At 45.8% G+C, this 8,298-nt stretch overlaps 4 protein-coding genes across 4 annotated transcripts, besides 17 other annotated features; all 4 read left to right on the top strand.

Annotated features, from left to right (window-relative positions):
• Tc00.1047053506155.130 (hypothetical protein, conserved) lies at positions 1-370 on the top strand (the record flags this gene model as incomplete). The annotated part of the gene is made up of 1 exon (XM_808027.1): positions 1-370. A coding segment is annotated over one exon (370 nt), but the record flags the coding sequence as incomplete, so codon positions are not given.
• Positions 1-5,494: a sequence feature (heterozygous, Esmeraldo-like haplotype).
• Positions 750-820: a microsatellite.
• On the top strand, positions 1,283-4,792 carry Tc00.1047053506155.120 (glycosyl hydrolase, putative; the record flags this gene model as incomplete). The annotated part of the gene is made up of 1 exon (XM_808026.1): positions 1,283-4,792. One exon carries the CDS (start codon positions 1,283-1,285, stop codon positions 4,790-4,792), a length of 3,510 nt encoding a protein of 1,169 aa, XP_813119.1.
• Positions 2,269-2,338: a microsatellite.
• Positions 4,797-4,819: a sequence feature (AT_rich).
• Positions 4,925-4,993: a sequence feature (A-rich).
• Positions 5,064-5,124: a sequence feature (A-rich).
• Positions 5,166-5,201: a sequence feature (A-rich).
• Positions 5,287-6,498, top strand: Tc00.1047053506155.110 (hypothetical protein, conserved; the record flags this gene model as incomplete). The annotated part of the gene is made up of 1 exon (XM_808025.1): positions 5,287-6,498. One exon carries the CDS (start codon positions 5,287-5,289, stop codon positions 6,496-6,498), a length of 1,212 nt encoding a protein of 403 aa, XP_813118.1.
• Positions 5,495-6,474: a sequence feature (haploid, non-Esmeraldo-like haplotype).
• Positions 6,475-7,512: a sequence feature (areas merged during assembly that could not be assigned to a particular haplotype. This can correspond to areas where the two haplotypes were merged or to regions with more than two copies in the genome that were merged during assembly.).
• Positions 6,545-6,568: a microsatellite.
• Positions 6,839-6,874: a sequence feature (AT_rich).
• Positions 6,886-6,930: a sequence feature (A-rich).
• Tc00.1047053506155.99 (hypothetical protein, conserved) lies at positions 6,959-7,693 on the top strand (the record flags this gene model as incomplete). Its single annotated transcript, XM_808028.1, has 1 exon — positions 6,959-7,693. The coding sequence occupies one exon, from the start codon at positions 6,959-6,961 to the stop codon at positions 7,691-7,693; it is 735 nt and encodes a 244-aa protein (XP_813121.1).
• Positions 7,513-8,298: part of a sequence feature (areas merged during assembly that could not be assigned to a particular haplotype. This can correspond to areas where the two haplotypes were merged or to regions with more than two copies in the genome that were merged during assembly.) that runs on past the window's edge.
• Positions 7,714-7,741: a microsatellite.
• Positions 7,877-7,972: a sequence feature (A-rich).
• Positions 8,043-8,062: a microsatellite.
• Positions 8,131-8,208: a sequence feature (A-rich).

The following is an 8,298-nucleotide window of genomic DNA, read 5'->3' as shown; positions in this document are numbered from 1 at the left end:
GCTGGAGGGTCGAGGGCGTGTCTTGACATCCGAGTGGCAGGCACTCATGGATCAAAACAATCGTCTCATTCATGAACGTCGTCAGGCGGAGGAGGAACAGGCGAGGGTGGAAGATCATGTGCAGGAACTTCGCCGTGTTGTGCAGCGCAAGATTGAAGAGGACCGTAGAGTGGAGCAGAGCCTGAAGGAGTTGGATAGGCATCTTGACATGCAGGCAAGGGAGCTGGCAATGAAATATCGATCGGATCACGATATTATTGTGCGACAATTTACGGAGCTTCGTGGAACGATACGACGAACGATAAAACCGCCACGATCGCATTCAACAGCAGCAACGACGTTTGGTTCCGCGAGTCATCGAACTTTGTAATATTAATGAAGAAAGGGAAATAACGCATGATGATCAGCCACACATGTTGCTTCGGTCCTTGCCATACCACGCCACGACTATTGCTAGCTGCAAGGGCCTTCTATTTTTACCTATTAGTTTATTGGGGCTAGCACTTATCAAAGTGAAGAGGAAATATAAATATATGAAAGAAACAAACGAAAAACTGCGTGTGGAATCTGAGCTTCTCAGGGTATTCGGGTTTGTGCACGTGTTTGCTTCTGTGATTGTGCGACTTCTGGAGACGAGAATTTTAACATTATTTTGGAGCACCTTTTCTTTCCCGCTTTTACCACGTCGCGTGGCTCGGCTTCAGTGCTCCCCCAAGTTTTTGTGCGTTTGCAATTCCGTGTCGTAGAGGTTTTTTTTTTTCTTTTTTTCTCTTCTTCTACTTTCTTCTTTTTTTTTTTTTTTTTTTTTTTTTTTTTTTTTGAGGTTTGTGCGTTGTTCCTTTGTGGTGATGAGAACATGAAATGCAGGACTTTTTTGAGGGGCGTTGCGTTGATGTTTTTTTTTGTTTTGCTTTCTGCTCATGGAAGAATGCTCCGAGAGAAGATGGGGCACTTTGAGAGAGAGAGTTCGGTGCAGTGTGTGTGTATGCTTATATATGTATATTGGGAGGAGGTGGCCATGTGGGGTGTTGTGAAGTGTTTCTTTCACTGACTGATTGCTGTGCGTCCTGGTGTCTTTTTGCTTTTCGGTTTAGAGCCTTCAGCGAAGCCAAAGGAGCGTAACGCGATTGAAGGAAATTAGAAAAGGAGAGAGTTAAGGTGCGGACAAAAGTCGGCGAAGGGCGGGGTGCGGAGGGAAAAGGAACAGAGGAGAAAAAACTAGGGGGGGGCAAATTGAATTGACGTCAAGGCAGTCACGCAGAAGAAAAGAGTTGAAAAAGAGATGTCAAAAACAGAAGAAAGAGTTTCAATGACGTTTACGGAGAATTATTGCATGAGTTCGCCAAGAAACACCACGGATGTGACGCAGCGCCTGTTATGCGAGCCATGGGAATTTATTGAGACAACTCTCCCGCAGGGGGGAAATATTCCCATCAGCGAGTCTTTGTTCTCCGTAAGCAACGGACATGTGCGTGTGCGCGGGTATGCAGAGGGGGCGAACATGGCGGCCCCTTACGGCCGTCACGCAAACAACGAACATACCGTCGGTCGGCGCTCCTCGAACAGGGCGGAGCCCACAACACTCAGAGTGAAGGCGCAAACGCCGGAAGAAGAGTCTCGAGGGACATTTGTTAATGGGATATATGAGGAACGACTGTTATCGCGTAGTCATCGGGTTTTTACAGTTGGCACGTGTGCACGGGAATGTTTTCTTATTTGTGTTCCAGATGCCTTTTGCGTGGATGTTTTTGTCGGTAGTGAACATGTGAGCGTGTCGACAGGAACAATTCTGTCGCACAGGCGTGTTTTGGATCTTTGCACGGGTGAACTTCGTCGTCGCCTGGTCTGGCAGTCGAAAAATCATGGACGTGAAGTGACGATTGAGGCCTCACGTTTTGTTTCTCTCGCCCGTAAAAATATTGCCGCATTAAAGTTATCTGTGAGCGTTAAGAATGTTCTTAATACAGACATTCGCATTGTTTCCCGCACGATGGTGCCGGTGAATGCGCAACGGCACCTGAAGGTGGAGAACATCGTTTCCCGCCACACTTTGATTGATGCCTCCTCGGCTGTGTGCGTGCGAACGCGTAACAGCTGCAAGCGACTTGTGGTGGCGGCCACAGAGGCGTGCTGCACCGCAACAACGGATCACAATTCCCCGCCACTGGCGGCGTTCTCTAACATCGGGGGCGCGTCGCCGACGGGTGTCACACCGGCAGAAAGCTCTGTGACGAGCGGTGGCCGGTGCGGTACATCGCCCCCAAGTGCGCAGCAGCAGCATAATCAACAACAACAACAACAACAGCCTCAGCAGCAGCAGCAGCAGCAGCAGAAACAGGCTGTCACATTTCTTGCCTCTAAATCTGCAGAGACCATGGAAAGTGCAGAAACGATTTACACGAGTGTCATAAGTGAGTCGACGAGACTGGAACTTACCAAATACATCGCCTTCCTTGGCGACGAAGATGCAACACCAGAGGATATGTGCGATTTGGCCATACATAATTCACGAGAGGCGGCGGGGGTGACGTATGATGCCATGGTGAGTGAAAATCGAAATATTGTGGCAAAATTTTGGGAGGTGGCTGATCTTCGTGTGAAGACTAATAATTCTTTTGTACAAGGCGCGCTTCGTTTTAATCTTTTACATTTGTACATGTCATTATGTCGGGCGTATGTTAAGGAATCCCCACCACGTGGATTCATGAGTGAAACTAGTAATGGTTTACATCATTGGGATGTGGATGCCATTGCCATTCCTTTTTTTTCGCACATAGATCCAAAAACTGCACGGGCTTTTTTGCAGTTTCGTATCGATACCTTACCTCAAGCAAGAAATATTGCGGCAGATATGGATCTTCCACGAGGCGCTTTGTACCCACTACGCACCGTGTGTGGCGGGGAGAATCGTCCTTTACCTTTTTGTGCGGCTTTCTTGTACGGTAATGCGGTCGTTGCATACGCCATGCGTCGATATATCATGGCGACTAAAGACACGGCGTTGCTGCTTTGTGGTGGCGCGGATGTTCTTTTTTCCACGGTGCTTATTTGGCTTATATGGGGAACATGGGACAAGGGGCAGTTTCACATTCGATCTGTGGGAGGTTTCGATGAGTACAGTGGCTTGAGTGATAACAATCTTTTTACCAACCTTATGGCCCAAAACCACATGCAATGGGCGGTACAAGTGGCGTCGCACTTTCAGAAGAAGCACCCACAGGAGTGGGAAACGTTGAAGGAAAGATGTCAATTTACCGATGAAGATCTTCTCATGATTGAACGGGCTGCTTCGAAAATGGTGATTCTTTTTGATGCCAAAAATCGTGTACACCCCGTTGATCAGTTTTTTATGCGGAAAAAGAAATGGGAATTTGGCGATTTAAAGGCCACGAGGGGGTTTCTGATTCATACGTTTGATCCCTCAGTTATTTACCGTCACCAGGTGTGTCGAGCACCAGATGTTGTCCTCGCTTCCATGTTGTTGCCTGAGAAATTTACGACGGATGAGGTGCGGGCGAATTATAATTTCTACGAGCCCATCACCACCAACGATTCCCCTCTTAGCTCCGTGATGTTTACTGTGATGGCCTCGCAATTGGGCATGATTGATAGGGCAATGTATCATTTTAACCGTACCATTTTTGTCGATATTGAAAATGTGATTGATAGCACGGGCCGTGGTTTGCACAGCGTGGCGGCGGCAGCTGGATCGTGGTGGTGCCTCGCGGCTGGTTTTGGAGGCATGCGCGTCATCCAGGGCGTATTGCACTTTAATCCAGTCTTACCAGACGAGTGGGAGGAGTACGAATTTGCTGTGAGACACCGTGGCTGCCTTGTTTGTATTATTGTGACACGGCGAACGGTAACATACGAAGTTGTCGAATGCACCAGCGACGCGAATGAACTTCTTATTATTCATTCGGATACGCATCGGATTCATCTTCGATTGGGCGTACCTGAGTCTGTTCGTCTCTACCGCGATATTCACGTATTTGACTTTGACTGCGTTATCTTTGACATGGACAGTGTTATTGAGGACGTGGAGGATTATCACTACGAGGCCTGGAAAAAGACACTAGAACCTTTTTTGCGGGAAAATGGTATGCATTCCTTTAAATTCACTGGGGAATTGTATCTTGCTTACCTGAAACATGACCGACCCGTTCCCGCCCTTCAGCGTTTCCTCATTAAACAAGGGGTAAAAGAATTGAGTTTGGGCACTTCAGAGGATAACATGGAGTGTGACACTCTTTACGGCCTATTCCGACGGAAGCAGTATTATTTTCGTAAATGCGTAACGTATCGAGGTTTACGTCCACGTGAAGGCATATTAGAAATTCTCTCAGAGCTTCGACAAAGTGGTATTTCTGTCGGATGTGTCACGGTGAGTAAAAATGGGCATTGGATGTTAAATGAGGCTTCGCAGTTGCTCATGTTGTTAGATGGGTGCCTTGATGGCGGTGATGGTGAGTCGATGTCGCTGCGGTGGCGCCCTGAAATGGACTACTTCTCCGCCATGTGTAGGCAACTTAACGCCTCGACCTCTCGCACGATCATCGTGATGGACGGTATCGATGGCTTCTCAAAGAGTGCCCTGGAGCAGTTCAAGATGATTGTGGACATTCAGAAGGTTCCTGAGGATGTGACACTGGCGATCCCGCGAGTGAACATTTCAAGCCTGTCTGACCTGACACTGGCGCTCTTGGATAGGGAGACAGCACGTGATCACTCTTTTTCTCACCGAAGTACTTTAAACCAGGGCGGCAACGCACTTGTTTCCGGTGACATTTAGGCTGTTTTTTTTTATTTTTATTTTTTTGAAATGATGCCCTCCAGTAACTGAACTATGCGAGGACAATGATGGTGAAAAACGGAAGTGATGGAAACGGGAAAAATAGGACGATGATCGTGAATAAAGATAGAATTCCTTTTCTTGTTTATTTATTTATTTTATTTTATTTTTATTTTTTTAAATTTTTTATCCATTTTTTTTACATTTCCAACAGACACGCGCAAACAGCTGCGCAGAGTAGCGATGATGCAAAAAATTTAGTACGATTATGTTTTTTTTGTTTTCTTTTTTGCAAATTTGTTTTTTTTTTGTTTTGTATTTGTTTTGTGTTTCCGAAGAGAAGTGCGAGTGAATAAATATGTAATAACGGAACTTTTTTCTTTTTTTTTTTTTCTTCTTATTGGTTTTTGTGTGTGTATGTGTTTTGGATACGGAGTTGCAGGAGAGAAGGAAGTGCGAATCCCACGAGTTTCGGTGGTGTGAGTCGCCCGTTGATGACGCAGCGGAGGGAAGAGAGGGGACGGTACCGTGGCAGGACACGCGGTAGTGCGAAGGGCGCTGGCAGGTATCGTTGGAAATTGGCGCTTTTGGCTGCCGTGTGTCTCTGTCTTGTGGTGTATCTTCTGCAGGGTGAAGATGACACCATTGCGTCTGTCATGTTGGCGAATGACACGCAGGACCTTCTCTCTGCGCTGAGGTTGGCGAGGGAGAAGACAAGCGTCAGCAGCATCCACACCGTCACGGATTGTATGATGCGGGTTGGTTTGACGCTGGATGGCATGTTGGCCAGTACAGACGATAAATCAACAGCAACAGCCACTCAAAAAATTATGACGCATACCGTGGAAACTTATCGACTGGCAACAGCGTTTGTTTTGGAAGTACTTTCCCCCTTGTTCCAGGAGAAGCCAAGGGATGTCGTGCTACAGAACCATCGTACCGAGCCAAAGTTTCTGTGGCGCTGGATAGCTGTTACTGCCTACGCCTTGACGACCGTTTTGCCTGAGCACTTTCTTGCTCTGGACGACACAGAGACCCACGGTGAGGTTCTGGTGATGGGACTGCACGTGTTATTGCATGCATCAAATGCGGCTTCCTCGTCGTCTTTTTCTCCTTTATTGCCAACTGAACGAGCGGCCCTTGTTGATTGCATCCATTACGAGAAGAATCCCCGCTGGGAAAAGTTTTGCAGCAGTGGGTTTTCAAACCTCCATGGCCTGGAAGTTCGCCGCGCTGCCATTCTTGAGGAACTTATTGCACTTTACCCGGAATATGCCCCATTGCGACTTCATTATGTTGTCGCACTCTCCCTGGGACGTCATGCTGCAAAGACGGAAGTCGTTTTGGGGCTAATTGAGAGGGAGCGGGCGAGACTTCACACCCGAACACATGTCGATCCTTTACATGGGGCATTCCTGGGACTCTGCAAGGCTTTTGTTTCTTCTGTAGAAAAAACAAGGCGTGTGGAGGCAACTGAGGGAGTTGTGGAGGGACTGCGTCAAATCAACACATGTGCGCAGCTTCTGCGTCCTTTTCATGAGGATATGGGCAACTGGCGGCATTACTTCCGCGGGCAGGAGCGGCCCGATGTGATGGACAAACGACAGGCAAGGCGTCTATTGGGCGCCATGACAGAACTATTGCAGGAAAAAGGAATTCCAGAGTCTCTCCCCCCTGGGCTAAGAGCGTGTGGCGAAGGGGATTGAAGTTATTCGCAATTCCGAGAAGACACATACAACCGCATCCAGGCAGAAGAAAAAAAAAAAAAAAAAAAAACCGACGAAAAGGGGAGTTAACGAGAATCTCGCCTCTTATCTTTACCTCTCCCTCTCTCTCTCTGTGTGTGTATGTATGTGTGTTTGTGTATTTTGCTGTGCGGAAGATGATGATGCGGGAACTCAAAAATTCTCTTCATTACTTTTTTTTTTTTTTTCCGGTGCTTATCGAGTCGAAGATCTCTCTGTGATTGTGTAAACTTACATTCCCTCATTTCCCTATTTTTTTTACCGCTGCTGCGGAAGTGCCATGATGCGTTTTGTCCACCACTTTATTATTATTATTATTAATTTTTTTTTTTTTTTTGCGAGGGTCTGTTTTTTTGTTGGTTTCTTTTTCTTTTTCTTTTTCTTTTTCTTTTTACTTTGTACGGTTAGTTTACACTCACAAATGCGGTGGATTTTTTTGTTACTTGCCGTACTGAGTGTGTTGAAGCCGACAGATGCAACTCCCGATCCTCTGGAGCATGCCATGGGACTGAACTACAAGGTTGCCTTTTCTCAGAAGCCCCCACCGCGGGGGCTTAGCAAGGAACAATATTACTCAATGCGTCTTAGAAATGGATCTTTTTTTGTGTGTGTCTTGCCGGAGGTGCTATTAGAGCAGCGGAGCTCCGCGGCACTTTTTGAAGCAAACAGTGAAGTTCCAGTGAAATTTATTGAGCGCATTCATGAACGGTTTAAAAAAGTATGTATTAATTTACTTGAGGGGTGGTGGACGTATCGGCTCTGTTGGAATGATGCGATAGTGCAAGTGCACTTGCCGACAGTGATTTTAAGCGATGGGGTATTGTTGACAACAGAGCCGCAGGGGCCACAGACACAATTCCTTCTTGGAACATCTCCATCGAAGGATGATTTAAACTTTCGTTACGGTGTGGATGCCCTTGGAAATCGTTACATCTTCACAAAATATCCAAACGGCGAAGTCTGCGACCTCACAAATGCACCAAGAGAAACGGAAGTTCGCCTGTATTGTGCACGTGATAATGAGGAGGAAAAGATGACATTACGCGAGGTGGAGGTTTGTCGTTATGTGGTGAGTTTGACCTCGAGACATGCCTGCATTCAGGAACTGCAGCAAGAAGTAACGCAGAGAACAATTACATGCCACGAACTTGTCTAACTTGATTCTGTAAACAACTGAAAAAAGAAAAAAAAAAAAAAGAAGAAATTCACGAAGTTCGGAATTGACGGGTGGAGGAATCACCCATAAATTGTGAGTGATTCGTGCTTCATGTTGTTTTTAACTCCGTTGTATCTATGACAATATGGATATCTGTATTACTTTTATTCTGCAACTTGGACGTTTTTTTTTTTTTTTTTTCATCTCCTTTCTCTCTCCTTTTTCTTTTTTTTTTTTTGTTTCTTTTTTGTCTTTGCGTCCTTTTTTTTTTTCTATTTTCCCTACTCTTCTTCTTTATTTCTATATCTCAGAATGTATTATTATTTTTCCAGCGGTTTTTTTTTTGTTCCTCTCTCTCTCTCTCTCTCTGTGTGTGTGTGGGGGCTTTTTTTTTTCTTCCCCTTTTTTCTTTTACGCAGCATTCTCTCATACTGTCCTTTTTTTTTTTTTTTTCTTTTTCCTTTTTTGCTTGATTTTTATTTATTTATTTTATTTATTCTTTGTCTTTTATTTTTCATTCCTCCCCTCCACCCTCCCTCCAACGCATACACAAAATATGTTTGTGTATACAGTCAAAGAGGAGGTGCGTGAACGGGTGTGGAACG

The sequence above is a fragment of the Trypanosoma cruzi genome, genomic scaffold (assembly GCF_000209065.1).
Source record: "Trypanosoma cruzi strain CL Brener 1047053516275 genomic scaffold, whole genome shotgun sequence".
In the NCBI taxonomy this organism is placed as follows: domain Eukaryota; phylum Euglenozoa; class Kinetoplastea; order Trypanosomatida; family Trypanosomatidae; genus Trypanosoma; species Trypanosoma cruzi.
Note: the sequence above shows the minus strand (reverse complement) of the source record. Positions and strands in the feature narration are given on the sequence as shown.